Raw genomic sequence first — 14,177 nt, 5'->3', positions numbered from 1 at the left:
AGGGTCCTGTGCTTGGGTGCAACCGCATCCCCTATAGTTACGCTTATGCGCTAGTCCATACTCTAACCAGGAGTCCAGCAACATAGCGAAGCGAAACACAAAACACAAACCTTTCTTGCAGCCACCACACACAGAGCCTGCTCACACGGGAGAGAAAGAGAGAATGAGAACAGAGACAGCTGACCGCACCCACACCTGGGAAGACAGCTTTATGTGTACTGACCTGGAGTGATTGGCTGACTGGAGACACACACACAACCAGTCAGCACAATCCCCAACACCTGAGCAGGAAAGCTCCAGAGCACTTGTAGAACCACAGGTCTCGCGAGACAGACGTGACACAATTGGATTCTTAACACAGTCCTGCCCCCGGTTGACCGGGGTTAACTTACTCAGAGCCCATCGTCATGGATAAAAGTATAAAAGTAATCAGGTAGGAGGAAAGAGTGAAACATGCACCTTCAGCCTTTTAGGCTTGTTGACTTTCTTTGACTGGCCTGTTACTCTTTTCCTAAAGAACACTCTCCATAGAACTGTGACTGCTACACCGCAACACAAACTGGGAGATACTCCCTTTCGCCTCCATCTACAGCTTAGTTGGGTCCATTTACACCAAATGATTTATTGTTTGAGCGAGTGAACCATGTTAGAGCCTGGTTATACAGCAAATCCATTGTTGGCTCTTTCCCACAAGAAATCATTCAGTTGTTCACATTTGCTGCATAAGTGACTGAGAACGACCGAATGATTGGTATTTAAACCGATCGATTAGTGAACGAGCCAACACTGATGATTTTTATTCCTGCAGAAATTGAACAAATTCGATCATTGGCTGTGTTTACCCCGGACGATTATCGTTCATTTTTGCTTGTTTGATAAATTTTTTGAATGATAATAATTCAGTGTAAAATGGCCTTTAGTGTTTTTGCAACCTAGGACTGCAAGCTATTGGGTAAACATATACTAATAATGGTATTTACTTGGTGGCACTTTAAAAAAACAGTTACAATATGGAATAGAGTGCAGCATGCGCCACCAAAATGCTGCTTACATGGTAATTGGCATTTGAACCTCGTGTGGTGCAGAGTATTAAAAAAATGCTGTCCAATGCTCTTGCTCATGAACTGAAGGTTGCAGGTTCAATCCCTGCGTGGCTCACGTAGCCGGCTCAAGGTTGACTCAGCCTTCCATCCTTCTGAGGTTGGTAAAATGAGTACCCTGGGGGGTAAAAGATGACTGGGGAAGGCAATGGCAAACCACCCTACAAAACAGTCTACCTAGTCAGTAGAGATGAGCGAGTATACTTGCTAAAGGCTATTGCTCGAGCGAGCATTGCCCTTAGCAGTACCTGCCCGCTTGAGACAAAAGGTTCGGGTGCCGGCAGCGGGCAGGGAGCTGCGGGGGAGAGCGGGGCGGAACGGAGGGGAGATCTCTCTCTCCCTCTCTTCCCCCCGCTCCCTCCTACTGACTGCCGCTACTCACCGCTCCCCCGCGCCAGTATACTTCCTATGGTGCCAGGGCTGCACTGGCACACAAGGGCAATTTTTAATCCCCATAAAAAGATCTTAATCTTTGCATGCCGCTTTCAAAGACAATATAAAAGACTACTTTTCAGATACACAACAGTGATCGTGTTCCTTTGGACACACTGCATGTACTTGAAAGGAGATATTGTGATATAACTGTGTATCATTGTCCACACGTACGAACGCAATATCTCTTAGTGGATTTATAAGAATGCCCCAGGTTCCATGCTAATAAAAAGCAGCTGTACCATACCTTGTAAGGAATAAATCATCTGTGCAGACCACAGTGATCTTCAGCACTGACCACAAACCACAGGAACATGTGTGTGATCATACATTAAAACTGTACAACAGTCATTCCACAAACCGCACATTACAGAGAGCAGGGAAAGGCTATGTAAATATGGTATAGTTATGAAAATCAAGCACCAGACATAGCGAAAGGGAAGATTTCTCACTCTATTTATATACAAATTGGGGCAAAAATAGACAATATTTTAAACACCCTAAATACATTGGGGAGATTTATTATTTGTGTCTTTCTAAATCTGTGCCGATGGATTCTAAGTGTAATTGATTTATTATTGCGGCATATGGCATTATGTAAATGTGACACTAGCGGCACACTGCGCCACAACGCCATCTTTCTTGATGGTCCCAATTTAACCCTGCAATGCAGGCTGTAGAATCTTGGGTACATATGATTCAAAGTGCAAAATAAAATAAAATTCATGCAATGTGGGGTTAAAACAAAAAGGTGTTGATATACATTGCCTCAAAAGGAATGTTAGAGGCGCCACTAATAGAGATGAGCGAGCATACTCCCTAAGGGGAAATACTCGAAAAGATTCGGCTGCCGGTGGGGGGCGGGGAGCGGGGGGGAAGATCTCTCTCTCCCCCCCCCCTCCCCCCCTGCTCACTCCTGCAACACACCGCTCACCCCCGCCGGCACCCAAATCTTATCTCACAAGCGGGCAGGTACTCGCTAAGGACAATACTCACTCGAGTTTTTGCCCTTAGCGAGTATGCTCGCTCATCTCTAGCCATTAACCATGTCCATATTGGAAGTTAAAGAGAGCAAGTCATCTGGTTCATGCTGCCCAATCATGGTCAGCGTGACCTCAGGACACATATGTACAGTGCTCCACATATGTGGTGTTTGTAAAAGGTATGGGAGCAAGCTGTCAGTCGTCATTCTACGCGCGGCCCACTACCCTGACTCAACCCCACAGTGTTTCAGAAGAGCACATACATGGGGCACCGTGCATACCTGTCCTGGGTTTACGTTGCTTGTGAATTGGACAGTATGAACCCGGTGATAGGTTCCCATTAAAGGGATTGTCTGAGATATATATATATATATATATATATATATATATATATATATTCTAAAATACAGGAAAATTGAATAAAAGAAAAAAAAACCAGGCACACGCATCGATCCAGCACCAATGCTCCAGTCCTCTCCAACTGCAGAGGTGATGTACCTGCATACCATGCTTGTAGAAGAAAAGATGTGATGGGTCGCGGAATCCATTTCATCGCCTAGCTACGGCACGGCAAAATCTGTATTGCGAATGTGCCAGCCGGCTCGGCTAGCACATCTGCAATACAGATCTGGAAAGGTACGCAGGGGTCACCGACTGGCCACAGAGTTGGATTCCACTGCGGGATCCCGCATGCAGAATACGACCTGGCCATGTGCATTCAGCTTTAGGGTGGCTTCACACATTACAGAATTGTTGCAGAATTTCGGCTGGGGAATGCATGCAGGAATTCCGCAGCAATGTATCATACAATGTAATTAAATTCTGTTTTGGCAAACCTCTTTCACAGGCAGTCCGCAGTGGAAAATAGACATCGATCTTCACCGCGAGTTTCATTTGTTGCAATGCAATGAGTGAATTCCGCATTGGAAATCCACACCAAAATCTGCATGCGGATTTTGGTGCAGATTTACTTTGTGATTCTGCAAGTATCCCTAAGCTCTTACTCATAGCACTATATGAGCTGTATTTACCTGCAATGTGGAACGTATCTAGTCTTATTCTTTAGCAAGTACTGTAGAGTCTAATTTTGCAAATGGTATCTTTCCCAGAAGAGATTCTATGAAAACGACTCTCCTCTGCAAGGGTGAAAACTGTCTCTCTAGTGCCACCTATAGATAGCTACTTGCTAAGTCAATGTTTGACCTATTAAAGAGCCTTAACCATGACTATGGATATCAGCCAGACCAGAGACATCACTAAAGAGACAGTTTTCTTCCATTTAGAGGAGCGCAAATTTCCCAGAGGAGGAACTCTAAAAATTAAAATGTATCTAGGTAGAAGCTGGGCTTAACTGCTGCTGGACTACTATAGTACTGCAATACATACTTAAGAATTGTCCATGTTTTGCAGCAAATAGATGAAGTTTGGCGTGAAATGAGATGGATCATGGATGCTCTTCAGTATGCAAGATACAAACAACCAGTAGCCGGATTGCCCATCACTAAATTTCTTGACCTCTTAGAAGAACAAAATCAGAAGAAAAATAATTCCACATCCTCGCACCTCGATTGTCTGCCGTCCCCTTCACCATCGCCAGAGCTGCATAGGAGGAAGACAGCAAGTGGTAAGAGTCCTATAAAGCATGGCCATTTTCTGTTTTCCGACTTAAGATTCTCTTCATTTTTGTTATTTGTCATTTGACATACAATGTCGTATTCTGACTTCCTTCTCAGGTTTCTTTCTTACTTATGTAGCTCAGCCTATGTCTCAATCACATGACAATCCTCTTTTACTCACAGGTGGTTAAGTTACTTGTACTTTATAACATTTTTATGCTTGTTGTAATGGATATTTTATAGTGCACTGCCTTGCTTCTCAGTATGGGGTGGGCTTGTGCTCATATGCAGAGGCCTATCAGAACAGGCAGAGCAGCAGGAAGGATGACAAATCACGAACTTAGTTTTGAACACGGGATTTCGAACTGTCTCAGTCTTCCTTTAGTCCATGCACCGAAGATGGAACCAACAATCATGACTGTGTTCTAAAGGAGCAATAAAGCAGTCAGGCACCCAATAGGAAAGGGTATATATGGCAGGTAAGAGTTCCACAATGGTGATGGCTTTATATCATTTACCTCAACTGGAATTTCTCTTTAAAAGAGTTGTCTGCTTACCGGATGACATCCCTTCAAAAGGGCTGATTTTAGTAAAATATCAAACAGAGCACTACTTACCCCTCCACTACCACTGAGATCCAGTGCTGCAGCCCCGCTGTGGTCACAAAGTTTGTCATGACAGCTGACATCACCGGAAGTCAGACGACCGATGCAGCTAATCAGAGGTTGCTGCATCACCACTCATTTTCCTAGCATCCGCGCTCACATCCTGAGCACCAAGATGCCCAGGTTGGGGAACGTGATGTTGCAACTTCAAGATGGCTGCAGAAGTCTACTGACTATCGGTGATGTCAGCTGTCCCAACAATTGCTGGGACCACAGCGGGTCTGCGTAGTGCTCCGTTTTTTATTTTACTACAGTTAGTCCTATTGAAAGGATGTTGTCCAGTAAGCAGGCAACCCCTTTAACCATATATAATAGAAAGTATGAGGATGTCTAGTACTGTATAGGATGCTATATAACTAGAGATGAGCGAGCATACTCGTCCGAGCTTGATGCTCGTTCGAGTATTAGGGTGCTCGAGATGCTCGTTAGTCGAAACGAGCACCACGCGGTACTCGTCTCGATTAAACGAGCACTGACCATTGAATTCAATGGGGCCGGCGATACAGCCGGCTCCATTGAAAGCAATGGGCTGCTGGCGATCTCACGATGAATTTTCGGGAAGGGCTTAAAAATATAAGCCCTTCCCTGAAATTCATCCAGAAATGTGTAAAATCAAAAAAATATATATATACTCACCTGGTCCCGGCAGACGGAGTTCAGCCGCGGCCGGCCAGCAGTTCTCCTTACCTGAAAATCATCCTAAAATGTGTAAAAAAAAAAAAAAAAAATGTCAGCATAAAGATCGTTCTCCTCTGCCATAGCTGTAACAGAGTATACCTTTTTTTTTAATTTTTACACATTTTAGGATGATTTTCAGGTAAGGGCTTATATATTTAACCCCTTCCCGACAATTCATCCCGCGATCGCCGGCAGCCCATTGCTTTCAGTGGAACCTGCTGTATTGCCGGCTCCATTGAATTCAATGGGCTAACATCGTTCTTCTCTGCCACAGCTGTAACAGCTGTGGCAGACGAGAACGATCTTTATGTTGACAGTGCGGGGGGGGGGGGGGGCACTCTTGCCACTATTGTGGCTTAATAGTGGGACCTGTGAACTTGAGATGCAGCCCAACATGTAGCCCCTCGCCTGCCCTATCCGTTTCTGTGTCGTTCCCATCACTTTCTTGAATTTCCCAGAAGTTCGACTTGAGTAACGAGCACCCGAGCATTTTGGTGCTCGCTCATCTCTATATACAACTTTATTTTCATGGAAAATTATTTTTGATGGGTTTTGATACTACGCCTCGGTATGTAATACCCACACGTCTCCCGGGGAAGTCCTAGACGTACGATGATATATAAAATTAAATTCAGGTGTCATTTTGTCAACTTAAATTATGCTGTGCTCATATGCTCCAAGTTCTCGGACGTATGTGTGTGGCTTTGGTGCAGGTACTGCCATTGGGGAATCTCTTATACTGTGTGCAAATGATTCCTCACTTGGGTATCTGGCTATGGGAGGTACAGAGGTCCTGGTGCTTGGGGATCCCAAAGGCACCAGTGTTATAAATGGCTGATTGTAGATATGCGGCCATGCTACACGCTCTTTTATACAAGTCTATGGACGAACAGTCACACAGGACTCTGAAAAGAGTCAGATTTTGGTCTGCTGCACAGACTCAGTGGCAGGAACCAGGAAGCAGGTGAGTATAAGAATACAGCACCTGGCGGCCCGTCAGCTTGCCTAATGGCACCATAAATTACTTTATGCTACCTTGAACAGGTTCCCTTTAACCTTTTCCAATCCACTGTCTGACTTCTGAAGACATTGATTTAAGGCTGTACAGCTCTGATGTTGGAAGACGTCCGTCGGGGTTCTCTTACTGTATATTGCCAGCCTCTCTGCTGTCGGAGCCTATCCAACATGTCACCTCATGCAGTACTGGCTTTAGCCAGCATATAGCGCCGTTGTATAACAGCAGAAAAAGAGTAAGCCCCCTAGGAAAACCAGGATACCAATTGGATTGGAAAGGGTTAAGTAACAGCTCTGTCCACACTTCAGAACTAAAAACTGTCATCCACAAGGAAAACAAGCTCAAAAGGTGGCCAGATACCATATAAAAGGGAGCACATACTTCTACTATATTAACCCAGTGCTTGCCAAGGATGTTCCTTATATATCCTAGCAGGAAAGCACTTTATTAACAACGGTATGCAGAGATGAAAAACACATCCATCCAGTTCAGCCTATTATCCTGCAATGTTGATTCAGAGGAAATCAAAAAACCCCATGAGGTAATAGACAGTTGTCTTCATGTTAGGAAAAAAGTTCCTTCCCGACTCCAATCTGGCAATCAGAATAATCCCTGGATCATGAACCCTTCTGAAGTAATCAGTGACTATAACATAAAATACTGTTATACTCAAGATGGACGTCCAGGACCCTCTTGTACTTTTTTATCGAGTTCACCATCCCCATGTCCTCAGGCAGAGAGTTTCACAGTCTCACTGCTCTTAGAGTAAAGAACTCCCTTCTATGTCAGTGTAGAAACCTTGTTTCCTCTAGACGTAGAGGGCGCCCCGTTGTTACAGTCACAGTCCTGGGTATAAATAGATGATGGGAGAGATCTCCGTGTTGTCCCTGATATATTTATACATAGTTATTAGGTCGCCCTTCAGTCGTCTGTTTTCTAAATTAAATTACCACAATTTTGATAGCTTCTCTGGGTATTATAGTCCATCCATTCCATTTATTACTTTAATTGCCCATCTTCGCGGTGCCCAAAACTGTACAGAATATTCCATGTGTGGTCTGACCAATGACTTGTAAAGAGGAAGGACAATGTTCTCATCATGTGCCCCTAGATCTATCCTAAAGCACCCCATGATTCTATTTGCTTTGGTAGCAGCGCTCTGACACTGGTTGCTCCAGTTAAGTTCAGAGTTAACTAAAACCCCCAAGTCCTCTTCCAGGTCAGTTTTGCCCAGCACTTCCTATTTAGTGTGTAATGATGACATGCATTTCCTCTGCCCATGTGCAGAACCTTACATTTATCAGTGACATAGTATGTTAGGCTGAATGAAGACAATGTCCATCTAGTTCAGCTTGTTTCTACCCCCCCCCCCCCCCCCCCCCTTTGTTGGTCCAGAGGAAGGCAAAATAAAAAAAACAATGAGCCAATTTAGCTCATTTGAAGGAAAAAAATTCCTTTCTGACTCCATAATGGCAGCCAGAGTAATCCCTGGATCAACATTTGAGATTAACAACCCCGCTGGTCACCTAATGTCTATATCCTGTAATATCATAGCGCTCTGGAAAGACATCTAGTCCCCTCTTAAACTCCTCTATGGATTTTGCCATCACCACGTCCTCAGGCAGAGAGTTCCACAGTCTCACTGCTCTTACTGTAAAGAACCCCTTTCTGTGCTGGTGATGAAACCTTCTTTCTTCTAGACGTAGCAGATGTCCTCTTGTTATAGTCGCAGTCCTGGGTATAAACAGATCATGGGAGAGATCCTTGTATTGTCCCCTCATGTACTTATACATAGTTATTTGGTCGCCCCTTAGCCATCTTTTTTCCAGGGTGAATAATCCCAATTTTGATAGCGCCTCTGGGTATCCAGTCCCATCATTCCGTTTATTAATTTAGTTGCCCTTCTTTGAACCCCCTCAAGCACTGCAACATCTTTCCTGAGCACCGGTGTCCAGAACTGTACGCAGTATTCCATGTGAGGCCTGACAAGTGCCTTATATAGTAGGAGGATAATGTTCTCGCCCCTCGCCCCTATACCTCTTTTAATGCACCCCAAGACTTTATTTGCTTTTGCAGCAGCTGACTGGCGTTGATTGCTCTAGTTAAATGTACAGTCCACTAGTACCCCCAGGTCTTTTTCCATATTAATTTTCCCTAGCATAACCTTACATTTGTCAACATTGATCTTAATTTCCCATTTTTCTGCCCAAGCCCCCGGCTTATTTAGGTCCATTTGTAGCCGCACATTGTCCTCCGTTGTATTAATTATCTTGTATAATTTTGTATCATCCACAAATATTGATATTTTACTGTGCAGTCCCTCTATCAGGTCATTGAAAAATATATTGAACAGAATGGGACCCAAAACTGAACCCTGTGGCACCCCACTAGTGACTGTGGCCCAATCAGAGTACGAACCATTTATTACCACCCTCTGCTTTCTATCTCTGAGCCAGTTCCTTACCCAGATACACATGTTTTTGCCCAGACCGAGCTGTCTCATTTTATATATCAGCCTATTATGCGGAATGGTGTCAAATGCTTTAGAGAAGTCCAGATATACGAGATCAATAGACTCTCCCAGGTCCAGCCTAAAACTTATTTAATTGTTGAAGCTGATCAGATTGGTCTGATCGACCCCTCATGAATCCATGCTGAGGAGGAGTTATTCTGTTGTTTTTTCTTGAGGTATTCTAGGATAGCATCTCTCAGAAACCCCTTGAATATTTTTCCAATTATTGAAGTGAGACTTACCGGCCTGTAGTTACTAGGCTCTCTTTTATACCCTTTTTTCTATATTTGAACTACATTGGCAATGTGCCAATCCAGTGGTATAACCCCAGTCTCAATAGTGTCCATAAATATAAGAAACAGCAGTCTAGCTATCACGTTGCTTAGTTCTCTTAGAATCCTTGGGTGTATTCCATCTGAGCCCGGTGATTTATCGATTGTAATCCTCTTTAAGCGCTCCGCACTTCCTCCTTTGTTAGGCATGCAATATTTACTGGGGGGATTCATTGTATTCCCCTGCATCTCATGTGACATTTATTTTTCATTCGTGAATACACTTGAAAATAAACTATTTAATAGATTTGCCTCACCCCCTCCCCCATATCGTCTTCTATGATTTCTTCTGCCTTATTTGTTAAAGGGCCAGTGCTCTCAGTGCAAATCCTTTTCCTGTTTATACAATTGAAGAATAGTTTTGGGTTATTTTTGCTCTGTTTGCCGATCAGTCTTTCTGCCTCCTCCTTAGCAATTTTCATCCATTCTTTACATGGTTTGTTTTTTTTCCCTGTGATTTGAGCGCTTCTTCGCTGCCTTTCTTTTTTTTCGTTTATTGCCCCCCTTACAGTCTTATTGAGCCACAGTGTTAAACCTCATTCGCCACTTTTCTGCCGAATCCTTCAACTTATCCAGATACTCTTGCAATGGTATACTATTCTCTCTTGTGTTCATTTCTTTACATAGTTTTATATCATCTGCAAATATTGCTATTATACTGTGTAATCCTTCTACCAGGTCATTAAAAAATATATTAAAAAGAATAGGGCCCAGTAGTGACCTCTGTGGTTCCCCACTAGTAACGGCGATTCAATCAGAGTATGTGCCATTAATCATCCTCTGCTTTCGATCACGGAGCCAATTACTTACCCACTTACACACATTCTCACCCACACCAAGCATTCTTATTTTATATACCAACCTTTCATGTGACACAGTATCAGATACCTTGGAAATATCAAGATATATGAGATTCAATGACTCTTCCCAGTCCAGTCTAGAACTTACCTCCTCGTAGAAGCTGATCAGATTGATTTAACAGGAGCGATCTCTCATAAACCCTGCTGATACGGAGTTATACAGCCATTTTCCTTGAGGCCCTCCAGAATAGCATCTCTTAGAAACCCCTCAAACATTTTACCCACAATAGAACTTACTGGTCTGTAATCTACAGTTTCCCATTGAATTCACAGGGGCAGTAGTCTAAAGAATATGTTGGAGCCCTTCACAGTTTAGACTAATTAAAATAAATAAATTTTATTATAGATCACTTAAAAATATATACCACCTAGGGCACACGTGACATGAAATAGAACACAAAAAACAAACAAACGAGTAGCACACTAAATGAGTTGGTGATCAGAGTAGATAGTCTCAATGGTATCAACCAACTCGGGTATTTTTTAGACAATTAGGCTGCTATAGGGCCACGACAGATGCCCACAGTAGTCGTTGAGCATCAGTCCTTCCCTTGGAGGAATAGGCTGGATGTGATAGTAAGTCGCCTATTTTGTTCTTATAGCAAGTGGTAAAGTGACCGTGATGGTGAATCGCGAGGTCACTCTTAGTTAGTATCAAGCTATAAGTCCAGGGGGCATATAAGACCTTCTGAATGAAGATGCAGTGGGGTCTTATATGTTACTGTACTCTATATAATTTGGGGTTTCATTCCCTTGTATAAGATGAATTCTTCGACGCGTTTCCCGGTGGGTACCACGGATCATCAGGAATTACGTATATAAGGAATGTTTTTAGCATAATGTGCTTCCCTAGAGAGGCAGCTCATGTGGTCAGTTGTGAATGAAACTCAATCAGAGTGTAGTGACCCTTGTGTAGACAAATATAACAGGAACAAGGAGATAGTAATATCACACCAACATATCCCACGTCAACTCAGAATTGCATGCCATAGGGGTATGTGAACCCACATGTCAGAGTGGACGTAGTGTTGGGGGAGGAGGGCGATACTGTTATTGCTAGCAGAGATTGTTAGTACCCCTGTCCGATCTCAACAGGATCTCTCGGGGGTAAGCGTAGGTAGTTCTGAGCTTTATTGCTCCTATGCTTAGATGAGATAATATTTTTCAGTGGTTTTCGTAGTTAATATGATGATATATTGTTACTACTTAATATAAATACTGTCCCTTTAACCCCTTGAGTGGCACGCCCGGAAATTTTCCGGGACGAGCTCCACTGCTCATAGCGACATAGCCGGGCTATGTATCACTATGGGAGCTGCAGAGCACACTGCCACAAGCTGTAACATTGTGCTCTGCCTGCACAGTCCCACAGAGAACAAAGCAAGGGCTTTGAAAAACCAGCAGAAGATATTGCCGATCTGCCGGCAATCTCCTGCTTTGTTTACAGGTTGCATTGAGACCATCGGCTTGTCAGAAGCAAGCCGATGGTCTCTGTGGCAGGGAGAGCTTGGTGCTTGGCTATCAGAGGACAGCTAGGTACCAGCTCTTACAGCAGAGATCAGAGAAAACCTCCGATCTCTGCTGTGTTAACCCTTTACATGCTGCAGTCTATGTGACTGCAGCATGTAAAGGACTGTCACTGCAGCATGTAAAGGGCTGTCACCATCGGACCCCCAGAATGTGATCAGGGGTCCTGATGGGTCCCTGTGGAAGTCCCCTAAAGGAACAAAAAAAAAATGTAAAATAAAAAAAAAAGTTAAAAAATTATTAAAAAAATTATAAAAACACTTGTCTCCCTTTACTTTGTAAAAATCAAAAATACAATCACACACGTGGTATCCATGCGTCGTAATGACCCAGAGAAGGAAGGTAATACATTATTTAACCCCTTAATGACATGGCCCCTTTTTTTCTTTTTTCCCCATTTCTTTTTTTTCTCCCCCATTTAAAAAAATCACAACTTGTCCCGCAAAAAACAAGCCCTTACATGGCCATGTCAATGGAAAAATGAAAAAGTTATGGCTCTTGAGACGCAACTGCAAAATTAGTTGAAATTCAATGATTAGACCATTTTAAAAAACCTGCCCTGGTGGGCACGACAGGGTGGTAGGAAACCCGCCACTCAAGGGGTTAAGGCTCTACTAAGCAGTGCAATAAACCAGATGCCTTTTCGCTCCTAATGAGAGTAATGTCCCTCAGAAGATCTTATGAGTAGTGCAAAAAAGAAGGCCTTATTGTTCAAGAGATCTTATAGGTAGTGCATAGGGATGAGCGAGTATACTCGCTAAAGCACTACTCGCTCGAGTAATGTGCTTTAGACGAGTATCTCCCCGCTCGTCCCTGAAGATTCGGGGACCGCCGCAGCTGACAGGTGAGTTGCGGCGGGGAGCAGGGGAGATCGGGCGGGAAAGAGGGAGAGAGAGATCACCCCTCCGTTCCTCCCCGCTCTCCCCCGCCGCTCCCCGCTCCGCGGCAGCCCCCGAATCTTCAGGGACGAGCAGGGAGATACTCGGCTAAGGCACATTACTCGAGCGAGTAGTGCTTTAGCGAGTATACGCGCTCATCCCTAGTAGTGCAGAAAACAAGGGTCTTATTGCTCCTATATTGGTGAAAGCAATGTCCCTCAGTATTTCTTGTTAGTAGTTGCTTATAGCAAGTATACGTTCCTATACTACTTTAAGGCTCATAAAGTACTATCTGCCACTGCTAAGATAGAACTCTCTGCAGCCATTATAACGGTTCTGCCCTTTGCAATAAACCTCCCATCTCCCTTTTTTCCCAGCTCCAAAATAGGGTTAAGATGAAAATAAAAAAGTGCCCATAGCCCTGATGGTGGACACTTCTTCCAAGGTTAGGCTGATAACATTTAATAGAGAGTTTACTTTATCACTCTGCAATTCACCTGACATTTCATTTTCATCTCTAAATACTGTGGATAAAAAGCTATTTAATAGATTTGCTTTTTCTCATCTCCCTCTACAGTTATTCCCTGATTGTTATTAAGTCCAAAAGGGCTGTTCCTCTAGTTAGGTCCTGTACAACATGGGTAAAGTAGTTATCTTTAGTTATTGAAAGAAACTTTTTTTCTTTATGAGATCCACAGGCATCAGTTGCTGAATTTATATCCAAACAATTGATGTCTCCCATAATAACTACATCATTGTGATTTGCCACTTCATCTATTTGCCTTAGTAATAGTTTTTCAGTGGATTCTTTATATTTGGTAGCATATAGCAAACCCTTATTAGGATTTTATTAGTGTTTTTCTCTCCATGTATTTCTACCCATAGACACTTCATGTGTTTATTTCCCATATATCTTTTCATAATTTGGGCTTTAAATAGGACTTTATATAGAGACAAATCCTACCCCCTTTCCTGTTTTAATGATCCCTTCTAGAGATGAGCGAACGCGTTCGTCCGAGCTTGCTATTCGTGCGAATATTAGGGTGTTCGGGATGTTCGTTATTCGTAACGAACACCATGCGGTGTTCTGGTAAATTAAACTTTCTTCCCTGAGACGTTAGCGCTTTTTTTTGGCCAATATAAAGACAGGGAAGGCATTACAACTTCCCCCTGCAACGTTTAAGCCCTATACCACCCCCCTGCTGTGAGTGGCTGGGGAGATAAGGTGTCACCCGAGTATTGAAATCTGCCCCTCCCGCTGCTCGCTATGGATGCATTCTATATGCGCTCAATGGGGCCAGCGGCAGCAGCGCTGACCCCATTGAGAACATATAGAAGACAAATCCTTCTTCTCTGGCACAGCTGTAACAGCTGTAGCAGAGAAGAACGATGTTTGCCCATTGAATTCAATGGAACCGGCAATACAGCCGACTCCACTGAATGCAATGGGCTGCCGGCGATCGCAGGATGAATGGTCGGAAAGGGGTTAAATATATAACCCCTTTCCTGCAATTCATCCAGAAATGTGTTACACTAAAAATATATACCGGCGTATAAGGCGACGGGGCGTATAAGACGA

The 14,177-nt window shown here is 43.5% G+C and overlaps 1 protein-coding gene across 1 annotated transcript in view; it reads left to right on the top strand.

The window, feature by feature from the left end:
- The window catches only part of ANKFN1 (ankyrin repeat and fibronectin type III domain containing 1), a 432,348-nt gene that overhangs the window by 384,584 nt on the left and 33,587 nt on the right, over nucleotides 1-14,177 (top strand). Inside the window, exon 16 of the mRNA XM_066586983.1 lies at nucleotides 3,926-4,139. Coding sequence (XP_066443080.1) covers nucleotides 3,926-4,139 — 214 coding nt within the window. The remainder of the gene's footprint in view (nucleotides 1-3,925; nucleotides 4,140-14,177) is intronic.

Source organism: Eleutherodactylus coqui, chromosome 13 (genome assembly GCF_035609145.1).
Source record: "Eleutherodactylus coqui strain aEleCoq1 chromosome 13, aEleCoq1.hap1, whole genome shotgun sequence".
Classification (NCBI taxonomy): Eukaryota; Metazoa; Chordata; class Amphibia; order Anura; family Eleutherodactylidae; genus Eleutherodactylus; species Eleutherodactylus coqui.
Note: the sequence above shows the minus strand (reverse complement) of the source record. Positions and strands in the feature narration are given on the sequence as shown.